This window comes from Plutella xylostella, chromosome 2 (genome assembly GCF_932276165.1).
Source record: "Plutella xylostella chromosome 2, ilPluXylo3.1, whole genome shotgun sequence".
NCBI classification, from domain to species: domain Eukaryota; kingdom Metazoa; phylum Arthropoda; class Insecta; order Lepidoptera; family Plutellidae; genus Plutella; species Plutella xylostella.
Genome location: NC_063982.1, coordinates 401,064 through 426,838, shown reverse-complemented (window position 1 = coordinate 426,838; position 25,775 = coordinate 401,064). Strand labels below are relative to the sequence as shown.

The following is a 25,775-nucleotide window of genomic DNA, read 5'->3' as shown; positions in this document are numbered from 1 at the left end:
GTCGCGGTCAGTACTAATATGTTTGATTCTCGGGTGAATGAACTGGACACAACCAAGAATATCAAACATATCTGACTGCCCGCGACATGGCTTCTCTCTTGCAGTCGGTGGGTGTTGTGTGTAGATGTCATTGTGTACGTATGTTGCAGTAAAGAAGGGTATAACGTAATATTGAGGTATAGCTAGGTCTTGGAGCAAAGTTGATGACGCAAACAATATAAAAATAACCTTAATTCCATAGTAGCCGTCTAATTTACCGACTGAAAAAAAAGGAAGAGATTCTTAATGCGTCTATTATGTATTTTTTTAAATACGGATAATTTGATATTCAAATTTGCTCCAAAACCTAAGGAAGGAAGGTAAAATAAAGTGAAACTTATGTTAAGTGTTATTTACAATTGCATGTGGACGCTGCAAGCAACAGTCCAAGGTGTATATTTTCCATTTTGCGAAGCGAAGAGTCTTGCACTGAACACAATTTGATTACATTCATAGAATGTGATCAAATTATGCCCCGGACAAAACACGGTGTTAGTGCGAGTTTTTTTTACACAGTGAAACGTATTTTTGGTAAGAATTGTTACAAAATAGTTACGTATATTAGGTCACTTTTATGAAGCCGTTGTCATTCACGGTGAATGAACCAAATACATATTTACACTTTTTACACTAGTCTACATATTAACAGAGAGTTCACTTGTTATCATATAAATAAACTATCCCCCTTATTCATAAAAAAGTTACTGGACGGATTAGCTATTGAACTGTTTTGTCACTCTCTGTCAAAGAACAAATTGTTCTCTGTCAGAGAGGGACAACAGAACAGTTCAATAGTTAATCCGTTCAGTAACTTTTTTATGAATAAGGGGGTATATCTTTCACTCACAGGTAGTATGGTAAATACCCTTTACATGCCTTTATTTACAATTCAATTTACAAGTTATTATTTTCAATTATTTTCTTTGGCCGTACGCAATACTCTCTAGAGTCTGACAAGCTAGTCTTGGCACACAATATTGGCGTTTAATTTAAAAATCTTTATCACACTTATCATAGTTGGAAAAAGCATTTTTGCTACTTTTGTTAAATATATTATTGTTAAAAGCTTTGCCAAATTTTATTTGAACATTGATATACATTTTTTTATGTACAACATAGGTAAGAATTTACAAATGTCAAAAAAATATATATAAATTTTACATACGTTTGACAGATTCAAAACCATATTTATGAAATAATTCGTGTGCCAAGACCCGCTTGTCGGACTCTAGTACTGTATTTCTACAAAACCAAATCCACACCCGCACACATCACACTCGTACTCACCACTTGCACCTGGCGGGGGCGCAGCGAGTCGAGCTTGCGCGCGGCGGCGTCGATGGACGCGGCGGCGCTCAGCAGCTCGTTCTCCGCGATCACCGTCGGGTCCTCGGGGTCCACCCAGTCTGCGCCTGGGGGGGATTGAGGAAGTTAGGGGAATGTGTCTAAATACAGGAGTTTCTCTCGCCATTTTTTCTCTTTAGTGACCGATATTATGAACTTAATAATGGTAAAATATTCCGTCAATTAAAGAATATTTCATTACGTTTCATAGCAAGTTAGGGATGGCTTGGTTTGTCTAGAAATTAGGGAGCAGATTTTTCCATTGTTTACTTCTAGTATTAGACTGGTTGCCGTATTACAACCAGTCGGATATTCGTTGACCTAATAGCAAAACTCTTCGAATCCAGTAGATCCAGTAAGATCTGATGATGATGCCGACGATCTAAGAAGGCTATTTATAGTGGTTAGACTCAAACGACCACGGCTCTGTGGGAACGGTCTATATCTAACAGTGGACTATTGGTTGATTAAGAAGAGCATCTGTATCCTTACCTTTAAGTTTATCAGCGTACGCAATCAACTCAGCCGCGGCGGACGCGACGTGTCGACTCAGCTCCGGCAGTTGTGCCTATAGACAAAAGAAAGACAGATTTAATTCATAAACATACTTAATTACTTATGTACATTTACAATATAAAAGCGATGACACACAAACGTTGCTAGCCCACTGCATCGTATGGCATGTTCGTCAGCTTTATGTAGAACGAAGCATCGCTAGTCTTGTTTGCACTAGGCTAGTAATTTTGTGACTAAATCACTTGCTCCGAGGCCAAAACATTACTCTCCACTCAACTAAATTACTAGACCAGGCTTAGCGCTTAAAAAACACAACGGCCATGTGGCATTAGTATACCATTATCTTTAGTATACCAATGAAAATGTCGTCATATTCCAGCTAAGACCAGGACTGAAGGACCAAAATAGGGTCAACAATTACCTTGTCTTCAGCAGTTCCCAGTAGAGCCACCAGCAGTGCGCGGTACGCCAGCGCGGCGTTGCGACCCGCTTCTAGAGTCTGCTGTTTCAGTTCTTCTGTCTCCGCTGTGAAGGCCGCCGCCTGGGGAGGGCAAAGGGGTGGGTTTTAAGGGTTTTAAAAGGTAAAACAGTCACACTTTAAGAGACGTTTCAGAGTACAAAAATAACTATGTATATGATAACTCAATATTGCAAATTATGAGAATCTATTTTTTGCTGATTAATTCCGTTCTTTTGTGCTAAATTCTTCACCTTATCGTTTCAGTGACAAGAACTAAAGTTGGAGAAGAGTTTGTCACTGTGGTGAAAGGATTAGCCAGTCAGATTACTTCTCGGTCACTGACTGCCCAGCCCAGGGTAAGCCCGATGACGCATACAGTAGGCGGGGAGGGTCTTTTCATGCACCATAGTAACCTACCTTGCACGTAGTCAACAGATCCCTGACAGTAGCCCTGCCCAGATGCGCGCTCTGTGTCAGCTGCTGCTGCTTGTGCGTGGCGCCCGCCGCCACCGCCGCCGCCGTGGCGCCCGTCATCAGCCGCGTGTGACGGATGAGTTCTTCAGGGGTGGCGGTGGACTTGGGCGCTTGCGGGGACATTAGGACCTGGTGGGAGAAGATATGTTAATTATTAAACCTTTAGGGAGCACAACCTTAAATTCGTGCAATATAGTAGTTGTTTGTAACATGGCAGCCACTGCCTGCAAAAAGTTAATACAGCGAGGTATTTCGTTACGAATTTTCGGGGTCTTCCTCCAGTATCTTTATCAAATAGAATATTGGCATTGTAACATTCCAGATGTCTCAAGGAACCAAGAAAAAAACACATAGCAGACCATCTAAATCAACTTCTTCTTAAACACGAGACTCAAAGTGCGTCTGGAGTTTGTGACCATGGTAAAAGGATTAGTCAGAATAGCGTCAGTCACTGTCGCATTTAATCAAAATCGGCTTGGCCGTTCAACACTTTAGTGTTGCATGTAGGGGGTTTGTAACATTGGTTAGGTTACAATTCCACTTCTGATAGTCTGTCCCAACAGTTTCTACTTACATTGACTTCCTGCGAGATGCTCTCGATAGTGGACTCGAGGGCGCGGATTCCTCGCATGTGCTCGTCCTCAACGGCCTTCACTGTCTTCAGCAGAGACGTCACGTTGGTCACCATCACCTGGGGGAGGCACGGGGATATTAGACTGATGCCAATAACAGGCGGTTGTATAGTAAGGACCGGTTCAGTGCGACGCGGACTATCCGCACGCGGATGGGGTATGCGTCCGTCGCGGATGAATTCGTTGCTCTCGGACGTTGTGATGGGTCATCCGCGACGCACTGAAAAGGCTCTAAATTCAGAGCTGTCAAAACCTCAAATATTTGTTAGAACAGTGACTATTAAACTGAGAGTAAATTTTACATCATTCTTTGGTCAGTACCCTTCCTAACTTGTAGGTTTTACAAGAGGTATTGGTAGTGATTTTTCCTTTTAGTGTTTTCTGAAGAGGTAAAATGAGGTTTTGACAAGTTTTTTGCTTGAGATCAGGCCCAATAGAATATTAGCTCGCATACATTAACGCCATCTAATAGCATGTATTTTATGATATGAGAGATGAGAAAACGTAATCTTTAATCGCATAATATGGGTTAATTTATGCGTACTAATATAGTATCTATGATCGTTGTAAGGTTAGTTTTAACGCTGCTTTTGCTGAAAAGCAAGCATGTTTATATTTTTTATATGTTTTCATTAAAAAAGCAATACAGATTTTTGTGCATTTTCAGCTGAAACATGTTAGTATTAAATGAATATCCCATTGTTTATATCACACTGCGTGCAATGTAGTCAGCGTGATTCATATAACCTGTTAAAACCGCTGCAAATTATATTAAAAACATCAATACATACCAAATACATTATCAATATCGCAGAAACCTAAACAACAATATTAATATCTAAAGCTCTGGGTTGCCAACTAGATTAGACATGATATTTTAGGGGTGACATTAAAAAAACATTTACCAAAACTAATGAAACGACAAAAGCATCATGCCACAGCGGAACCCCAGAAGCTTTCAACCAAATTTTGAACATAAAAACATAAGTATATATACAAAAATATATATAATATACAAGGCTCATGTATTGTCAATATTGGACTTGCGACCACATGAAATGAAAGCTTATGGTTTTGGTATTTAGTCGGTGACTGCCAAGCATCACCTTCTACCGACAATGATGATGGAAAGATCTGGAAACAAGACGTGAGAGGATAGAGCCATGCCACAGTTAATTTAAACAACAAGCACAATTTCTTTAAACTTAAAGACACTGAAATCTGGATAAAAAGACAGATGACTAAGCATAAATATGATTGGTGGATTTAAACTAACGCATTTAAATAAACCAATTACAGAATTGTATACTTTCAAACGTAGAAAAATTGAGCCTGTTGCTTATTGGTGGCGAGCGAATAAGAAGACAAGAGACATTGATGTTTCAAGCTCAACCATATAGGCAAGATTGAAGCAGCAATGCGAAGGAAAGAGACGACACGACATCGAATGGACCACAACCGTGACGTAAGCACTCCATGCGTCACTGACCGATTCAGAGTCCTGTCGGTTTACATCTTCCGTCTCGGTGAAGTTACTGTTCTTTACTTCATCCAGCATTTTCAGCTGCTCTTCTAAGCGGCTGTTCGGTCGTTTTCTAAGTGAATTTCTATACTCCAACAAAGATCTAATTCTATTCATTTCTTCCTCTTCTAAGTCTGATTTGTTGAGCACAGATTCGTAGACTCTCCACCAGTTGTCGATGGATCCGAATTGTCGTTCGCGCGTTTTCAGTATGTCTTCGTAGATTGACCACCAGTTGTTAGCGTAGTATTCTTCAGGGTACGAGCGAGTGAGATCGAATATTTCTTGTCGGTTTCTGCTTTGAAATCGGTTCAAGGAACTTGTGTTGCTAACATTGTATTGGTTGGTTTGCTTTGTGAGATCGTTTTGCGAGTGTGTGTTGACTATGATGGTTTTGTGATAGGAAGGTGATGGCTCTCTGGTGAGGCTAGGAGATCTTATAGGAACTATGTTTTCTTTGTCTGCTATGGTCACTCGATTCTTCGGTTTGTGTTTTTTGATGATTTCCTGGTAATATTTCTCTAAAACGTTCAATTCTTCGTAGGTGTATTTGCTCACGTCCATGTGTATTATTTCGTGTATGTTGATAACTTTCTTGGGTCTTTCTATTTGTATCTTGGATAAGGCATTAAGCTGTTCAATTAAAGGATCAAAGCCTTTGTAATTAAAGTCCTTTTTAGCAAAGTCAATGAGTTTCAAAACCATGTCTTCGTACTTTTTGTCGTATTCTAAATTTTTCGTTCTGTCAACGTCTTCAATGAAGGTTTGAAGTGTTTCTTTTTCTTTCTCATACTTATCCATTTCATTCTCAATGTCACCCAGTACTAACTCATGTTGGCTGAACCTTTCTAGGTCTTTTCTAGCTTCCTCCATTTTCTCTAGATTTCTCTTAGCTAACGCTTGCCACCATTCCGTGTCATCTTTGAACATATCCCAAAACTCGGTGTTTTTGCTTTTAACTTCTGGTTTCACTTCAATAACTTTAGCTTCATCTTTGTTTGTTTCTTCAGGAGATTTTATCTCTTCTATATTTGGAGATTTAATTTCTTCTATATGCGGAGATTTTAACTCCTCTATTTGAGCAGGTTTTACCGGAGTCTTCGACCTAAGTTCTAGACTGATAACCAAGTTTACTGGTTTTACTTTAGTTACTTTGAAAGAGGGATTCCTTAACTTATATTTCAATAACTTCTCCTCCAGCGGTCTCTTTGTAGTCACAATAGTTTTAACAGTCTTCGTCACAACTGTATCAGTCTCTTCAGTCTCAATTTCTGACTCCATATCATCGACGACTTGTGACAGTCGCTTCATTTCGCTATCCAACTCCGTGTTAGCTTTAAGCCGAACGATTTTCTCCCTCCTTCTTCTATTTTCCTCTCTATCACTAATATCCACATACACATCCACCAGCGATTTTATTTCTCCGAGCAGAATATTTTCCCCATACTTAATGACTCTCCAGTCCATGTCTACTAAACTATTTCTAGCTGCAATATTATATTTTTCATTGACGTCATCATCTTTAGGAACCTTATTCGGATGACGCATGAAACTTTCAATGTAAGCAATGATCTCCTCACAATTATCATGGAAGATAGTTGGAGAGACATCGTCGTCTTGGCTGGAATAGTCTAGAAGTTTGATAAGTTCATCTTCCATGTCTGATTGGTAGACGTCAGTCTCTGAGTCACAAGAGCCATAGTCGTTTTTGGCTCCGAAGTTAAAGGATCTACGTTTGTTTGGCCGCGGGAGGGTCGCGGGGGTGACCGGGAGGCTCCAGCGTTTGGTCGCGCGCTACAAAAAGGTCTGTTTCATTAGGGGTTCGGGAAGAGCTGGTCCAATATTGACAATAATGAAGGAGTGAAAGAAACAAAAGACATTACACAACATAAACTACATGTACAGACAAACAATAATGAAGGTAGAAGTCGGACTATGAATGACACGGGATCACAGATTGCGTATTCTACGCTTTTCATCCGTAATCAATAGTTATCTATTTATTCCAAATGATTAAGTATTATGATTTGAAACATTAGAACCTAAACTACCATCTGTTCTCGAATTTACCAGTTGCACAAAAAGGTACTTAAAAGTCATCTTATCATTGAATCTATTGCAGTAACTTTCAGTATGTAATTTATTACTAATAATAATTTTATTACTAACTCTCTTTGACAAACATTTAATTTTTAAAGAAATTTTTAAATTTAAAGAAATTTAAAGTATAGTATGTATCTGCCATAATGATATCCGCAATACATTGAATGTTAATTAAAGTCGACTTAACTTTTAAGCCTATTTCTGCAACTAAACCAATTTACCAGTTGCACAAAAAGGTACTTAAAAGTGATCTTATCATTGAATCTATTGCAGTAACTTTCAGTATGTATCTGCCATAATGACATCCGCAATACATTGAATGTTAATAAAAGTCGACTTAACTTTTAAGCCTATTTCTGCAACTAAACCTAACACACCACCCTATCTCCTTCATCCACCACCATCCACCTACCTTAGCAGCAGTCTTCAGATTCTGCACGTGCAGACTATCCGCCTGTCTCGGGCTGGCGGCGGCGGTGGCGGCTGCCAGGTCTCGGAGCGCCGCCGCCACGTCGCGAGCCGCGTTGAGAAGTAGGACCTGCCGGTCTGGAGGGTTGCAGCCGAGGGATATGGCGCCTTGTTTGACGACCTCGCAGAGTTGGACTGGAGAGGGGGTAATTGGCTGTTTATTTAGGGACACATTATTGTACACGAAAAAAAATAAAATTATATGTATAACACAGGTTTACAAAAAGACTGAAATGTGCAAAGGCGGATATTGTCAAAAAGCTATTTCTTCACCGAATCCTCAAATCCTCTAACCTAATTTGCTTTCCCGACATAATGATAACGACAGACCCGAAGTAAGTATGGTGTTTTTAACTTAAGTGTGTTGCTGTTAGAACAGCATTATTTACACTACGGGCTAACCCCGACGTTGTTGTGTAATTGCTACAGAATTCCGCGCATAATTTCATGCTTCTTTTTCATGGGCATCTCTTCAGACCATGGACTAACCCCGAGCACAATTTCATCCAAAAACCAAACAAACTTTTTACGTAATCCAGCAGTAGAGCCCAGATCATGAACTAACCCCGTGCACAATTCCATCCAACCCAGCTCATCCTCACCTATAGTGGCCACGGCAGCGTCGGCCGCCGCCGCCAGCTCGTCCTGCCCCCCCGTGGCGCCGCCCACCAGCCGCTTCGTGTCCTCCACCAGGGTCTTGGCTGTCTTGAGAACAGCTTCCCGGTGTTGGGAGAAGGAGTCGGCTTCGTTGTCTGATTGTAGGGTGCCTGTAAGGAAGAGGAGGGTTAGACGCTGATCATGGAAATAGCAATATGGTACTGACAAGAAGCGACCATTAACGCATTATAAGTACACATCGTATTCGGGAAACAATGAAAAAAAAAACGACTTTGTGTCAATCTACCCGTTTCCAATCTATACCGCATTTCCCTTATCAAACTTACATCTTCCATAACGCTATAGAAGCTTGCCGGATGGCTGGCTGGATAGGTCTCGGGCCGTTTGCAAACGAAATTCACCAAGTTTGGTATATTTTAACGTGCAGTGATTTAATCTGAGGCAATTGTTTATCAATCTGCGTTCGTTTTCCGTCGAGGAGCTGTTCACTAATCTGTGGCACCTATTTCCTATTCTTAGTCAGTATACTTACCGGCGCTGGCGAACATGATGGTGGTGTCCAGGTCGCCGATGATGGCGGCCACGGTGGCGGCCGCGCGAGCCCTGTGTGACGTCACTGCGGGTACTCACCGGCACTAGCGAACATGATGGTGGTGTCCAGGTCGCCGATGATGGCGGCCACGGTGGCGGCCGCGTCGATGCAGGCCTGCGTGCCGCGGGAGCCCTGCTGCAGTGCCGACAGCACTGACATCACCTGGGGACGGGGAATTTATTGGTTTTAAGATAGATTTTAAGGTTTTTTGTCAATACCGAAGGATGGAATGTTACAGCTATCGGGGACTCACACTGTGAGATTATACAATTTCGTCAAATAGACTTTTAAGGTGTCAAAGCCATTCAAAGCTACAAGCCGAAATTTAGGCAGCGCCGTAATGTACCGCGCTCAAATGACCGTGATTTATTAATCCTACTCTCAATAAAGATATGTAATGCTAGCGGTTGACCTGGCCATTTTGCCAATACGGCTTTTGTATGACAAAATCACATATTTAAAATTCGGTAATGCACCCCATCGTATGCTTCTGATCTCAAATGATTGAGTGCCTTAGCGATTATCACCTTATTATTATGTTTGTTTGGTTTTTGGATGAAATTGTGCTCGGGGTTAGTCCATGGTCTGAAGAGATGCCCATGAAAAAGAAGCATGAAATTATGCGCGGAATTCTGTAGCAATTACACAACAGCGTGCACCGTGCCCGCGGAGGTGGTCCGCACCTGCTACTTCGCCACCGTGCACTCGCTGCTGCAGTACGGCGCCGAGCTCTGGGGGCGCGCCGCCGACTGGGAGCGCGCCTTTAGAATGCAGAAACGGGCCGTCAGAGCCATCGCACGCGTATCGCAGGACACCTCCGCGAGGCCGTACTTTAAATCGCTGGGCATCATGACGCTGCCCTCCATAGTGATTTACCAGGTAGCGATGTACGTCCGAGACAACTACGACTCCTACCAAACCCACGGCGACGTGCACCATCGCAATACGCGCCGGGCCAACAAACTGATGGCCCTGGGCCGCGGGCTGGCCAAGTCTGGGAAGCTCACCCATGTCATGGGACCCGCGGTGTACAATAAGCTGCCTGTTGCCATCACGGAAGCACCTAGCCATGATCAGTTCAAGACCGCACTAAAACGCTGGCTTGTCGAGCAAGCGTTCTATAGATTTGACGAATTTATCAAGTGAATGTTGTAACTACCTAGTTAGTTAATCTTTTATTTAATTTAAATTAATTTTTTTTAACTTATTTACACATTGTATAAAAATTATAATTTTTATAATCTTATAATTATATTGTGACATCTTTATTGTATTATTATGTATTTAAATTTTTGACATGTAATCGTAATATTATGAATAAATGACTTATGACTTATGACTTATCTATTGATTCTATAGTTTCCACGACATTTAGACCCAGTCCAGCTCAGAAACCAGATCCTAACCACACATCTGATGACTTTATAACTCTTATTACCTTCTCGTTAACCCGCTTGGCGCTGTCAGCCACGGCGCGCTGGTTGTCGGCAGTAGCTGACATGCGACAGGTGCCGCCCGCCTTGATGATGTCGGACACTTGTTCGCCCAGCTCCAGCACGGCCGAGCGGATGCTGCGGGGGAGAGGGGGGGTTAGAGGGGGTGTGAATAATGTGTTGGGATTATAGAAGAAGCTGCTTTAATGTGCACACAGGTGTCGATGGTTGCGTTTGAAATTGGACTTTTTCCCATGACTAAGTAGATAGTTCCGTTACGACTATTGAAAATAAACAGTAATATACTTTGATTGTGACTGATTTCAATGTACTTTTCTGGAATTTAAAGCTACTACTATGTAGGGTGTGAAGCTGAATATTTCAACACATGATCTACTGGTCAAACCGAACAAATTTATCTATGAAACGAGCAAGCGAGGCTTTTTTGATTTCCAATAAAAAATAATAATAGACAGCAGTTGCTTTGAGGAAGTTGTCCAGTTTGATCACTACATAATGTGGTTGATTTTTTCGGGAACATGTCAATTACACCGTATATTTTGTGAAACCCGTCATGCGGCCCCTAGACGATCAATTATATAGAAAATTGTGCAATATAATTCATTGTCTAGGGTTAATATTGAAGATTGCGCAAACGTCATTGGGATTCAAAACTAAATTCAATTTTAGGCGGACCCTAGACCTACAATAATATTTTGCAATATATTTATTAGGGTTCGCCTCATAGAATGTTACATAGAAGGCCAAGTCCAAAGCGCTGTTACACCCCTAGCCCTAGGTCTACATCCAGGTCTCCTCACCTGGCGGCCAGGTCGGCGTGCGGCGTGGTGGCGGAGGCGCCGCCGCTGTCCGCCGCCAGCTGGCAGTACTTCTGGCACACGTCGTTGCCGAGCTGCACCAGGCGCGACGCGTCTGTCGCTGACTTCGCCGTCTGTGGACGAGAAAATAAGCTGGTTAATGTCCGTTTCTATCTATTTCCCAAAATACCAATAGGTTCTCAAGACATAAATGCAGATTTAACAATGAGCTCTTTCGAATTAATATAGGTACAATTTACCATCCATCATCGTTTTTAATTAGGGTGAACGAAAAGATAGTGAGGAATACAGCACATCTAAAACCCGCAGTGACCAACGTGGGAAATGGTCCATTCTTGGGATAGCAGTTTGGACCTTAAGGTGATATTGAAAACGCCTTCCCAGAATACCACAATGGATGATTTTAGGGTACTGGTGTCAATGGAAATGGATGCCCTATAGAAGTGATAAAGCCTAAGTTTCCAGTAAGCAAACTGTAAGCCGGTTACTACAGGGACGCTACAATATATCGAGATTTTTAGGTGCTTCTAACTCAGTCTGCGGCGAACAGTTTGCCTACTAGAGACGCAGCCTTAAAAAGAGGTTAATATTTAATATCTAAACTGACCATATCATTAGCCAGTCTGGCGATGTCCTTGGCGGTGGCGGCCATGCGCGTCTGGTAGTCCACGTAGGAGGCGGTCTCGTCGAATGAGCCCAGCAGAGACATCCTGAGGACAACAGAGGATGCGTCAGTGGAGGAGTAAAGATGGCGGCTGTTTCACAAATGGCACTCTTGATGGAGAAGATTGAAGACAATACAATATTCGAAGGACACCGTCAATGTGGGAGGAAGAGATAGCAGACAAAGTAGGGGGGAAATAAAGTAATGGAAGTTCTAAGCCAAAAGTGTATGAAGACGCAACATACACATGTTCAAACAAGATTAGATGTGTTGCAAAAGATAGTGTTATAAACTCTTGAACAAAACAAATTAACTTACGATTTCTTCATATTGCTAGATTTTCTCTCTTCACTGCTATAGCTGCGCTTAACTAGGTATATTTATTTTAGCTAACAAAACTGCACAAGATTGTGAGTAAATACAGTTGGAAACAGTTTGAGTGTCGCCACTGCGGCCGCACTGAAGGCCGACTGACTGTGCGTTCCGTTTCACGGAAAATACACATTCATCATCCATCCATATACACTGGCTGAATACAGCCACCTAATTCTTTAGGAAAAATATAAAACCCATACTGTATAAGAGGTACTCAAATTGTAAGTTCCTTCCTGTTATCATAATCTTATAATGTATACTGTTTATAAAACGACATTGATGCTTTTCTTACCTAATACCAAAATCATGTATTTATCAAAATCCCATCTTTAAAAATCGGTCAGTTTCCCAACGATATTAAACTACACCTTATAGCAAATCAACCAAGGTCCTAACTCAAATAACCATCACACAGCATATGCGAAATCTCAATACAGATTTCCACTCAACCCAACGGATGTGAGGCGATGAGGTAAGCCACGCAAATATTATGTGCATGGAAAAATATCGCACAAATACTATTGGGGCTGTGACCTACTACTGAGTTTTTTAATGATGGTATAATTATGTATCAATAACTTTGGGCATATCAAGGGTTTGGCCTCTCAAGGAATGCTAATTGAATACGATTAGAAAATATCTGCTAAACATAGAGATAGGTATTTTAGATTATAGAGGACTTCTCAAAAACCGCACAAGAATAATATTTATCAATCTGAATGTTTAAAAAAATCGTGGGCGAAAGCTTATAGTCAATATAAAAAGGTAGTAAAATTCGACATAGCTCTCCAGATACATAACAAGAGTAGGTCAGTCGGTCTGGGATATGTTTAGAAACAGCTGATGATCGCTGTGGGAATAGGGCTAGGTCAGGTTTATTTACTGAGCAGCTTAATAGCAATTTTTAACAAATTGACTCCATTTACCAATATTTTTTACGTTTATTAATCTAAATACAATATTTATACCTATAGGATAGGTATATATCAGTTCTCTTACTATGGAAAGTGATGAATGTCATGTTATTTTCCTTCTTTCTTCTCACCAGCCATCACCTTTGCATCTCCACATTGGTGACCCCAACGTGATATGAACACAATTAAGCAACATTCGTGTGATATGTGCTTATATTTCCCTTGAGTCTGGTTGTTGTTTATGTATTTGTGTAGATAAATCAGCTGTCTGGCACTCAGCTCTGCCTAGTTGGATAGCAGTGTGTTAGATCACTACATATTATAAACCAAATTAACTTTTCCCGTCTGTCTTTATCATGTTTAAAAATACAAAGGATTTTAATTTTTTAAATATAGAGTGATTTGAGTTGAGAGAGAGGACCTTTCAGAGACAAGCAAAGCTCGCGGGTCATGCTAGTGTGTCATATACTATTATTATGTTGTGTCGTTTCCATCTCGGGACTATGGGGTCCCGGGCATTTGGAAGGCGTGCATGGGGCCGAAGCCAACATGAAGCATTATTATTACCTGTGTGTAGTGAGCGCCTGTTGGCTTCTCGCAACAGCATCTAACAACGGCCTGACTCCGACGACAGCTTCGACAGCGCGCGGCGACAGAGCGCGACACTAGAGCACACATACCTGTGTGTTGTGAGAGCCTGCTGGCTTCTTGCGACAGCATCTAGCAGCGGCCTGACGGCGCCGCGGGCCGCGCTCAGCTCGCGCGCCGCCGACGACAGCTCCGACAGCGCGCGGCGACACAGCGCGACAGAAGAGTCCACTTCCGGGTGGATGCTGGTCGCCTGTGGGAGGTGGAAGAGGTTAGATGTAAAGTCAGTGAAAGAGATATTAACGCTATCCCAGAGCAAAAACTTTCATTTTTAATCCACAGACGTATCCCTTAGCCACATTATTTGAAGGTCTTGCTACTTATCCTTGCAATATTTAATATTTTCTACAGTTAGACACATAATACGCAACATAAACTGCCTTATTGGTAACTTAAGACACCATGAGAGGATTTTTTTATAAAATGCAGCATTAATTTAGTTGCCAATAAATATAACATCTTCCTGAAGGCCTAAGCACGAGACGCACAAAAGTTTTGCGTCGCAATCTATCTTGAAGGCGCGCTTGTTTTTTCACGTCTTGACGTGCGCGTTTCGTGCCCCTGTGCTAGGCCTTCTGTAGCCTGTACAATCATACCCGGGGGTTCCCGGCGGCGTCCCCGGCGGCCTGCACGAGCGCCGCGGCGGCCTCCAGCACGGTCCGCGTGGCGTCCAGCAGCGCCGCCGACACGCGGCTGTCCGACAGCTGCGCGTGGCAGCCGATGGCGGCGGTTACTAGGGGTTCGACGTAGGATACCTGTGGGTAGGGAGGGGTGATTAAAATGGACTAGAACTACGTTACTGATGTAACAAAACACAAAATAAAAATTTTATGCTGTGGAAATAAATCAATAGGCTGCTTTATCGCTAAAAGCGATATCATCCAGGCTTTAATGACTTGAATAAATGAGAAAGGTGTACAATTAATATGTAACTAATGTACCTATAGTAAACATTCACATAATCCGGTTGGTGAGGTTTTTAATCCTAACTATCCTAATCCTAATCCTAACTAATATTATAAATGCGAAAGTAACTGTGTCTGTCTGTCTTTCTGTCTGTCTGTCTGTCTGTTACTCTTTCACGCCAAAACTACTGAACGGATTTGAATGAAATTTGGTATACATATGGTATAGACCCTGGGAAAGAACATAGGCTACTTTTTATCCCGGAATTCCCACGGGAAAACTTTTTAAGGCGAAGCGAAGCTCGCGGGAACAGCTAGTATTTTATACAGCTTAAAGTTGCTGGCTGGGATTTCGAATGCGCTACTTGTTATAGGCTTATGTCCAGTATCAGAAAACTAACTTTTGCTAATGATGAAGAAGCTAATAATCTGTACAATAATTGTATTGTTGTGTGAGTGAAGTGTATTAGTACAACAGCAAATAAATGCATTTCCTTTCTTTCAAAGGACCGCTGCCGCTGTCAGCACATAATCTCATGTATGAGTGGCTCATACAACTTATAAACTCATAATAATGATCATCATCATCATCATCATCATCATCATCAGCTCACCATCTGCACGACGGCGTGTCCCAGGTTCTCGGCCTCGCCCTTGGCCGCCACTCGCAGCGGCTCCAGGCGCTCCAGGATCTCCGTTGAACTGCTTTCGATCAGCTCGGAGAAACCTGTAGACAGGTGTCATGTTATAAATAATATCCTAGAAATGAGTAAATCAGAAAGGATGCAAAGGTTTATGGATCTATGTTAGTCTTTCTAATTCATGTATCGAGCCGATTACCTAGATTAACCCATAAAATATGCTACTTTTATCACGGAAATCCTACGGGAGGACCTTATAGGGCCAAGCGAAGCTAGTGTTTAGGTATGATTTTATATAAAGAACACGTTAAGACAGCCCAGAAAGGATGCAAGTTGAAAACACATACATTCTACAATGAGTCTGAGGGGTGTTTGTAAAAATATTTCTTAAGTCATGTGCGAAACGATAATTTATAGTCTGGGGTTACTCCGAAATGGGTGGGATTTCTTTACCTACATAACATATGTGTATAGTATACAGGGTGTTGCAAAAAGGGTAAACTAAGCAGAAAGGGTGATTCAGAGGGTCAATCTGATAATTCAAAGAACTTTTTTTCTACGAATTTTCAAAACTTGGCTTAGTTAGTTAGTATGCCCTTTTCGCAACACCCTGTAGACACGCACCTTCCAGCGTGTTCCCTGCGGGCGGCGCGGGCTGCTCGGCCAGCGCGCACTGCTCCAGCGAGCGCCGCAGCGAGCTCAGCGTCTGCAGCGCGCACGCGCACTGCCGCTGTCCTGGCGCTTTCTCTCTGTTGGGGGGAAGGGGGGTTAGTGGTGCCTAAATACATAGAGAACATAGGGTATATAGGCTAGAATATGTGGTTCAAATTTGAACTTGATAACTCCACAGGTCTCCGAGATAAAGGCTTTTGAAGCACGGACAAAAAAGTTATCCTGTCGGAGTCACCATTTTAGTGCACTTTAGGGGTTAGTAATGGCTAGGAGAGCAAGGGAATATAGACTAGAATATGTGGTTCAAATTTGAACTCGATATCTCGGCGCGTTCTGGAGATAAAGGCTTTTGACGGACTTAAAAAAAAAGTGATCCTGTCGGGGTCACCATTTTAGTTACACAACCCTTTTTGGTAAATAAACTGACGGGAAAAAATTACAAATAGATTGACGATAGACGGATAAAATAACAGACAACGAAATGCTCCTGTCAGGGTTACCAATTCAGCTACAGAACAATATTTTTTCTAAATTAACCCGTATTCTCACCTGATATTAGTAACCAGAGCCTTGATGTTGTCGGACACGGTCTTGCTGTGCTGCGCGAGCGCCTGCCAGTGCGCGCGCTCGCTCGGGCTGAGCGCGAGCACTTTAGCCGCCTCGATCATTGAGCAGGATGCGGTTATTATGTTTCTGGAAGCAAGGGTTCAAAGTTAAGGAAATGGTCATTTTGATGGCACGTTTTGAATACAAAAGAATTACAGAAAGAGCAGAGCGTATAAGATCACTTAGGTGGAATTACTTTAGGTATAGGTAGAGGCAGATTGACAACAGAGTGTTGTGTCATTTATAAAAAATAAAATTCCTCCTAAACGGAAAAAAATTACTTAATGCCTTCTGCAATGTTTAAGTATAGGTATGATTAACTAAAAACATAAATATTTTGTTAAAATTTCCTATTCAATGTTAAATAAATTGGGGCCATTTAGTGTCTGCATTTTGTAAGTGGAACTGTTTCTTCGCACGTGAGTGTATAATTTCGTCACGGTGACAAACCCTAGACCAGGTTTAGTGTTTACCTGCCGCACTGCAGTATGGGCTGCTGCTGCTGGCGCGCGGCGGGGGAGAGGCGCGCGGGGGCGGCGGCGAACTCGGGGCTGTCCGCGAACTGGCACAGCGAGCGTACGGCGTCTTGGAGAGGGGCGGTGGCCTCGGCGCAGGCCGTACGGTTCTCCTGGGGAAAAACATCGGTTAAAATTTACTTTTAATAGTGTAGTCTGGCCGTTGGAGTAAGGGTCAATCAAACGACAAGTATTATACAGGTTCAAGACCCCAGAGGCTCTAATAGGTGCTATTATAGTCGTCGAAATATAGGATAGGAAGCCCGTTTTGAAACAAATGCATTTTGTAACCTGTAAAGGAAAGAAACACATGCTCAACGCTGTCAAATGCTTTATAAATGGGTCAAATTTAGTTTTTTTGCCGTAACACAGATGTTTTTTTAACGTCTATCTATCTTAGTTTCTAAACGGGCAGTCTATTCCGACCACTTCACTCTTCACTCTGTCAACAAACCTCAGTGTAGTCGGCATCAAGAGTCTTGATCCTCTTCACGAGCGCGGCGGTACAGTTGGCCACGTCCTTGGCGCTCTGCACGAAGTGTCGCTTGTCGGCGGCTCGGGACGTCTTGGAGGAGGCCACGCGGCACGCGTTGCAGATGGCTGATGTATGCTTGGCTATTATTGTGGCGGCCGATAGGACCTGCGGGTGGACAGAGTTGAGTTAAGTATTTGGATTCAAAGTTGTTAAATAGTAGGTATACTGCGATACGAATGCGCAAGGGGTTCTTTGTACTTAAGTGAAAATGTCCAATGTAGAGATAGCGTAATGTTTTAATGAAAGTGTATCCTAGTGCTTACGGAAGGCTACGTAATTACTAATTAGCATTCGTACTTGTATCACACGATCTATTTCAGAGAGACCTATTACAAAAGTTAATAACAAATCAGATCGTTGAAATGCCATTAAAATAATTTTCACTTCTGTTTTTGCAATTTTTGCTAACCTGTCTGTAGGTGCACACAATTTACAGTGTACTGACTGTCTTTTGATCTACCTAGGAATTTAACAGTATATAACTCAACATCCAAATGTCCGATTTATATATAACCATTTGAAAGACAATTTCTTCTAGAAAAGCCCACCTGTTGCTGAGCACTGCTGGAATCAGCCAGCACAGTGCAATCCTGTTCAATGAGCGGCCCTAGCCCGCGCAACTACCTTACATTTTACATGACATAACTCGACATCTATCCGTCCGATTTCCATGAAACCTGCACCATTTGAAAGACAATTTCTTCTAGAAAAGCTCACCTGTTGCTGCGCACTGCTAGAATCAGCCAGCACGCGGCACGCCTGGTCGATGGCGGCGGCGGCGCGCGCGAACTGCGCCCGGTCCACCAGCCCGGGCCGCCCCGCCACGCTCGTCTCGTCTGAGACTGCCACCTGGGAGGTAGGAGTCGTTTAGATACAATTTTGTTTTTTTATTTACACTTTATTGTACACACAACCTAAATAATTAAAACACAGTAAAAGAATACAAGGACGAGCTAGTAGAGAGCGATTAACAAACAGAGATATTAGAATTAAGAGGTTTTTTTTTGTATTTGTCGTGAACTTGTGACCTTGAAAAGTAACGTTTAGAGAAGCTTTATAATCATGATGTTGTAAAAGATAACTTATGCTAAAGAAATTGCTGGATTTCCATTCATTCATTGGACTTTTTACTATATTCAGTCACATTAACTTGTCACATTAACAGTCTAAATATTTTTTTATACAGCCATCCACAGATCCGGTCTGAAGGACCAACTAACTTAGACAGTAGCCAGTAGTGGCTGGATGAGGAAGGCTGAGAACAAAGCACTTCGACGCCGCTTCCATGTGCCAGTAGACGATTACATGCTGATGAGACCTTCTTCCTTATTAAGAGGACCTTCATTCAGTCACTTGCCCCCATTCTTCTCCTAGCATAAAAGATCCCCCTTTCTTACCAAATGTGAAGTTTTTTTTAGTTGACTTCCGTCAACAAATTTTATCTTGATTCGGCATGTATTATTATAGTGACTTCTTGTGTATCATTATCATTGCTTACCAAGTAAGCAGCCTGTGCTGTCCCCTCCAGAAGCCGACATAGGGCAGCCCCTGTGGCCTGCACGCTGGCTGAGAACTGCTCCTGAGCTCCTCGCTTGATGCTGTGCGCCATGCCGGACATGCCCTCGCCTGCGGGGGGGAAAGGGGGGTTAGGTAATGGAGACATAATCATGTGGGTTCGGAAGACACTGGGTGTGATTTAACTAATTTAATGAAATTGAATGCGATTACCATTGGTACAAAAAACATGTCTGATTGAAAATTATAGCTCTTTTCACCATCAATGGACAACATTTCATTTTCTTTACCCTATATTTTTATTAACTATTCGGAAAGGTTATAAAAAATTAGAGGACCCGTATTTTTTTATTTTGTATATACATGAATTTTTGCATGTTATTTTTAACTTTAAAGTAAATTATTTTAAAACCGGAAGTGACATCACATATTAGGCTCAAGTTTTATTTTTGTCTATTGCCTTAGTCTCGAAAAAAAACATAAATGACACTGACAAGTGACATTTAAACTTTGTTTACATGCCAACCAACAAATGGGTCATTTTCAAATGACATTGATATTTCTGATGATACAAAGTAGGTGCTTATCACGTAAAAAAATAAGCAGATGCATTTTTTCAGCTATGTAGGCGGTGGCATGCTCTGGGACATATTAAATAGAGGTCATCTCTTAATAAGTACTAACCATTTTATATGATAAATTAAAAAAAAATAGTCAGAAAGTGTCAGAACAGAATTTATGAAAATGACCCAAATAAACAACAACGACTCGATAAAACGTCAACGTCAATCAAAAATGAAAGTGACAGTTACTTTGTTTTTAAATCTATAGGCTTTGATCATCAAAATGCATCGCACCTGATGCATGACGTCATCAGCACTTTTTTACTATTTTATGATTTTCTCGAAAATGATACATCCAAAAAATACAAAAACATTTTTTTTGTGGCCTTGAGAGCTAAATCTCGAAATGGTTTTCGATTTATAGCAGCTTTAGTTTTTTGAAATGTTGTCCATTGTATCATTAAACTTCAGCAGACCTACTCCTGCTCAAAGAAATACTAATGTTTCGTCAAGTAATAGTAAGCTGCCAAAACAATATGCCACTATTGCTCCCTAATGGACAACATTTCAAAAAACTAAAGCTGCTATAAATCGAAAACCATTTCGAGATTTAGCTCTCAAGGCCACAAAAAAAATGTTTTTGTATTTTTTGGATGTATCATTTTCGAGAAAATCATAAAATAGTAAAAAAGTGCTGATGACGTCATGCATCAGGTGCGATGCATTTTGATGATCAAAGCCTATAGATTTAAAAACAAAGTAACTGTCACTTTCATTTTTGATTGAATTTGACGTTTTATCGTGACGTTGTTGTTTATTTGGGTCATTTTCATTAATTCTGTTCTGACACTTTCTGACTATTTTTTATTTATTATTAACAGATGACCTCTTAATAATATGTCCCAGAGCATGCCACCGCCTACACAGCTGAAAAAATGCTTCTGCTTATTTTTTTACATGATAAGTACCTACTTTCTATCATCAGAAATATCAATGTCATTTGAAAATGACCCATTTGTTGGTTGGCATGTAAACAAAGTTTAAATGTCACTTGTCAGTGTCATTTATGTTTTTTTTCGAGACTAAGGCAATAGACAAAAATAAAAATTGAGCCTAATATGTGACTTCACTTCCGGTTTTAAAATAATTAACTTTAAAGTTAAAAATAACATGCAAAAATTAATGTATATACAAAATAAAAAAATATGGGTCCACTAATTTTCTATAAACTTTCCGAATAGCTAATAAAAATATAGGGTAAAGAAAATGAAATGTTGTCCATTGAGGTGTGAGCGAGAGTCTACATTTCGCTGTGACAAAAGTTTACCGCGTGTTTAGACGAGTGACCTAACACAACACAACCTCACTACAGGGTGTTGCAAAAAGCTAGGCTAGCTAGCAAGAAACCTAAGTACATGTGCAGCATGGTATATCTATACCCAAAAATTAAATCAGAAGAAAAAAAGTCGTGTACCATGCTGCACATGTAGGTTTCGGCTTAGTATACTATTTTTGCAATACTCTGTATAATCTATATAAACTCACTGAGAGTCTTGGAGTGCGTGACGAGCTGGTCCAGCGTGCAGAAGTAGCCCAGGTCGGTGACAGGCTCGTCGGGGACTCGGAGTAGAGGCGCCATGGCCGCCACGTTGCGTAGGACCGCCTCGCACTCCTTCTGGCCTGGGGTGGCTTCGGTGCATACGTCCAGCTGTGTAGGAGAGGATTATATTAATATGTGGGGACATCCCACACACGGCCATCCGACCCCAGACTAGGCAGATACTCTAATATGGGTATCGGACAGCTGATATATCTACACAGATACATAGATAGATACATATTAAATATAAATGATATCATATTGATTATATGAAAATAAATGAGGAAATGAACTGATTTTATATGTAGCTTATAAGTGAGGTTATTTGTAAATGTCGTAAGCGGCTTTTGAATCCGAAATTGCGTTCAAAAGCTTATAGTAAGTATTACGATGATAAATGACTGCAATCAAAAGGTGACGAGCCATCGATAGCTCATAGAGAAAACGCTGCCTATTGTATATTTTATTCTAAAAAGCTCCGGGAAAAGTTGAGCTTTTATTTGACGAATACTCACGAGTCTGTTGATGCTGTCAGTGACGTCCCTGGCGGCCGCCGCCAGCTGGTTCTTGGCATTCGGTCGGTTGAGATCCTGTAATACAAAACATACTTGTAAATAATAAATAATAATAATAAATAATAATAAATAAATATGTCTGACATCTCACACACGGCCATACGACCCCAAGCTAGGCAGAACCTGTGTTATGGGTGTCGGACAGCTGATATATCTACACAAATACATAGATAGATAGATACTAAATATAAATATCAACACCCAAGACCCGAGTACAAATATCTGTCTTTAAACAAATATCTACCCCAGCCGGGAATCGAACCCGGGACCATCGGCTCAGTAGTCAGGTCACTAACCACTACGCCATTCGGTCGTCTAAAAAAATACACATAGTGTATGTAGGTAAATGCAATGCATCGGATAATGTGATATGAGGAATAAAATAGTTGCTGTCACTGTCACCAACATTCAGAGACGACAGCAAAATAATGATAGCATTGGAGTCTTCGTAATCGTATCTAGAAATGTTAGCTTTCTTAGGCTCGATGAACACGAAATTTACCCAATAGCCATAAGAGCGTCTTATCGCTCTATGGGGTTAGTTTATGATGAACATATTATGAAAAACAAATGTTACCTGGCTGACAGACTTGGCGGTGGACAGCAGCTTGGAGGAGTTAACTGTGACGGTCTTCATGGAGTTCACCATCAGCGTGCGGGTCTCCACGTCCTGAAACAAAAGTATTTATTATATTAATGGATGGTCACGTGATAGGTCATAATTTTATTTCTTGATAGGTTATGTTATTAGGTAAATAAGTACCGATTAGATAGCATTGTAAAGCTTTCATAAGTTTATAACTTGAAATGATGACGATGAACGAATACTCAACGGTTACGAATAGATAAATAAGTGTTTACTGGTTTACATAGGTATATACAGATCTTGCTTGAATACATTTAATCTTACGCAACGCCATTTTACCATAACTTCTCACGCTAACAACTCTAGCACCACACATCGGATTTACCCCAAACTTTCACAATAACTTACGGCAATACATTAGCTCCCTTTACAGCCCCAAACTTACACTATAACATACATGAGCTTTCTTTCTACGCTATCTAAACCCTCCTCCTTTACCAGCCTATAACTCCAGAACCGTACATCCAATCTACCCCAAACCTTCACCACAACCTACGCCCCCCCTCCCCCCGCCTACCTCGGTGTGGCGGCACATCTCGAGCGCGAGGCCGGCGACGGTGTTGAACTGGTCCCCGAACCCGCGCGCCGCCCGCGCCAGCTGCCCCGGCGTCTCCGCGCTCCACGCCACAGAGGAGGACAGCTGGGGGAGCTGGGCTGATGCTGCCACTTACTGCTGCACAGCTAGACGAGCTGTTTAATGTTACCTACGGCATATCAAGAGCTTTCTTTCTAGCTCAATGGCACATCTCAACCCCTTGTCTTTAAAAGCCAGCTGGGCTGATGTTTCACTTACTACTTCATTACTATACGAGCTAATTACTGTGATATATGGCATTATAGCTTTCTTTCTAGCTCAATGGCACAACTAGATACCTTGTTCTTTAACAGCCTATAACTCCACAATGGAACGTCCGATTTACTCCAATCATTTACTGTTACATACGGCACTAAATGAGCTTTCTTTCTAGCTACATCGCATATCTAGCCCCTTAGCCTATATCTCGACTACCATACGTCCAATTCACTCCAATTATTTACTGTTACATGCGACATATCATGAGCTTTCTTTCTCGCTACGCTATTTAGACACCATGTTCTTTAGCAGCCCATAAATCCAGAACCACACGTCCGATTCACCCCAATTTTTCACCACAACCTACGGCCCTCCTCCTCCCCCCGCCTACCTCGGTGTGGCGGCACATCTCGAGCGCGAGGCCGGCGACGGTGTTGAACTGGTCCCCGAACCCGCGCGCCGCCCGCGCCAGCTGCCCCGGCGTCTCCGCGCTCCACGCCACAGAGGAGGACAGCTGGGAGAGTTCGGCTGCTGCGGTGGTCAGCTCGGATTGGAGCTCGCTGTGGATAGGAATAAGGGTTAAAGCTTTTACAGGCATTGGCTGAAATATTGCCAGCCTATTTTAAAATGTATGCGATGGAGTTTTTTAAAGCAACTAGCAGTGTAGTTGCGAACTAAAAGTATTCAGGCCTTGTGAAAAAGTTATGACAATAGTAAGTCAAATGCTTTAATTCATAGTATAAATATAAAATTTTCTGATGAATGTAAATTCCTTTACAAACTACTCTCCGTTCAGCGCTTTGAAACGAGATTTTAACATACTATTTTGCTCGCAATTTTAACTTCTCCGCCTGTATACTTTAGAGACGCAGATAACCGCACATATTAGGGCACGTACAATCAAAGGGAACCAGAAGACGCTACATAAAAAACTACTCACCCATAATTCCTATCAGAAGGCGGGAACTCGTTCATGTTGAGTATATTCAAAGTCTCGTTGATGTTTTCCATGGCGATGTCGAGCTCCGAGTGAGCTGGCACCGCTTCCACCGTACGCTCCAGGTCCTGGGGAGATAAGAGGAATGTTGAGTATGATTCATAGTAAAAGATTCTAAGTGGCTTGGTTGACAGTAAACAGGGTAGGTTAAAATTATAAAGTGCTAAAAGTAAGGCAGTTTTAAGACTGGGGAGGGATTTCCACCAGTGACTGTGAATGCTATTTATCACCTTAAATCCTTCCAATACCGACAACGTGCGCGAAATCTTACCCACATTATAAAACGAGGTTCTGGATTAAACCTGGGTTTAGACAACTGACTTTGAATGAAAGCTTTAACTTAAAACAGAACTATCTTTAGTCTTAATTTTACAATATGGGAGTTAGTTTTTTTCACCGACCCACAACAAACCATAGCTTACGCTCCACTACTGACCTGGTTGAGCTGCTTGGCGGTGGTGATGATGTGCTGGATGTGGACCGTCTCGGAGGTGGCGAGGTATCTCTGTACTGTCTCCACCAGCGTCAGCGAAGACTCTAGGACGTGGCGGCCCGATGATAGGAGTCTGTGGAGGGAGGAGAGAGGTTAGAACGTGAGTTGGATAACTATCTAGTCATTTGCTCTTTGTAAGACGAGCCTTGCTCTATAGTTCTTAGTATAAGCAGTTATATTATTCATTCTGTTTTTTAGTATAAACGAATTGACATTGTGCTTTTCTACATGTTGTTTACGAGTTCTTTTAGCATTTCTAGGCCAACGATAGTTATCTAGAATACCTATCACACCCGTAAGTACTAAGGGAAGGTCCTACAAACTCCTAATTTAGACCAAAAAACTCACTTTTCACTATGTTCCGGTTGCTCAGCCAAGGCAGCCGAGGCCCTGACTCCCTTAGTAAACTCTTTCAAATGTGAAGACAGGTCGGCGGCGGCGGGCCCTAGGGCTGCGCTAGCATTTCTACATCGCGGTAGACGAGTTTCTCGCGCGAAAGTATATAAGAGCGCGCATCATTGAGATTTTTTACATGTTGTTTAAGAGTTCCTTAGCATTCCTAGGTCAACTATAGTAATCTAGGATACCTAGAACACATTTTGAGCACTAAAAAAACCCATGAAAAAAGATTTTTTTACTACATTACCCCAGGAAAGTCCTAAAACTTCAAATTTTCTCATAAAAACTCACTTTTCACTATGCTCCGGTTCCTCAGCCAAGGCAGCCGAAGCTCTCACTCCTTTAGTAAACTCTTTCAGATGTGAAGACAGGTCAGCAGCCGCGGTGCCGGCGGCGGCGGGCTCGGCGGCGCGCGCGGCGGAGACCAGGGCTGCGGTGGCGGCGCCGGCTGAGCGGGACGCGTTGTTGAGGGTTGAGGAGGCCCATTCCGCCTGCGGGAGAGGGGTGGGTTAGTTTGGGTTTAAAATAAGATGTTGAAGGCAAGATCATCTTCGCCTAAAAAGGTTTTCTAGTAAGGATTCCGAACTAAAAGGTAGCCTATGATGTCGATTCTGCAGGCTAAAATCTAATTTTAGTGGGGTCAAATATCTTTTTTGTTTTTGTTTAAAATTCGAGATTA

At 41.9% G+C, this 25,775-nt stretch overlaps 1 protein-coding gene across 1 annotated transcript in view; it reads right to left on the bottom strand.

Annotated features, from left to right (window-relative positions):
* LOC105393778 (talin-1) overlaps positions 1–25,775 on the bottom strand; it is a 90,155-nt gene that overhangs the window by 8,380 nt on the left and 56,000 nt on the right. Inside the window, exons 29-56 of the mRNA XM_048621861.1 lie at positions 25,399–25,587; positions 24,641–24,778; positions 24,148–24,272; positions 23,599–23,767; positions 22,346–22,438; positions 21,709–21,783; positions 21,139–21,301; positions 19,014–19,141; positions 18,233–18,364; positions 17,435–17,620; positions 16,939–17,093; positions 16,409–16,552; positions 15,812–15,936; positions 15,161–15,273; positions 14,238–14,396; positions 13,674–13,834; positions 11,648–11,750; positions 11,023–11,153; positions 10,207–10,339; positions 8,807–8,930; positions 8,161–8,325; positions 7,503–7,693; positions 4,955–6,781; positions 3,408–3,524; positions 2,777–2,962; positions 2,321–2,440; positions 1,876–1,951; positions 1,327–1,451 (exon numbers count right to left, since the gene is read on the bottom strand). Coding sequence (XP_048477818.1) covers positions 1,327–1,451; positions 1,876–1,951; positions 2,321–2,440; positions 2,777–2,962; positions 3,408–3,524; positions 4,955–6,781; positions 7,503–7,693; positions 8,161–8,325; positions 8,807–8,930; positions 10,207–10,339; positions 11,023–11,153; positions 11,648–11,750; positions 13,674–13,834; positions 14,238–14,396; positions 15,161–15,273; positions 15,812–15,936; positions 16,409–16,552; positions 16,939–17,093; positions 17,435–17,620; positions 18,233–18,364; positions 19,014–19,141; positions 21,139–21,301; positions 21,709–21,783; positions 22,346–22,438; positions 23,599–23,767; positions 24,148–24,272; positions 24,641–24,778; positions 25,399–25,587 — 5,553 coding nt within the window. The remainder of the gene's footprint in view (positions 1–1,326; positions 1,452–1,875; positions 1,952–2,320; positions 2,441–2,776; positions 2,963–3,407; positions 3,525–4,954; positions 6,782–7,502; positions 7,694–8,160; positions 8,326–8,806; positions 8,931–10,206; positions 10,340–11,022; positions 11,154–11,647; positions 11,751–13,673; positions 13,835–14,237; positions 14,397–15,160; positions 15,274–15,811; positions 15,937–16,408; positions 16,553–16,938; positions 17,094–17,434; positions 17,621–18,232; positions 18,365–19,013; positions 19,142–21,138; positions 21,302–21,708; positions 21,784–22,345; positions 22,439–23,598; positions 23,768–24,147; positions 24,273–24,640; positions 24,779–25,398; positions 25,588–25,775) is intronic.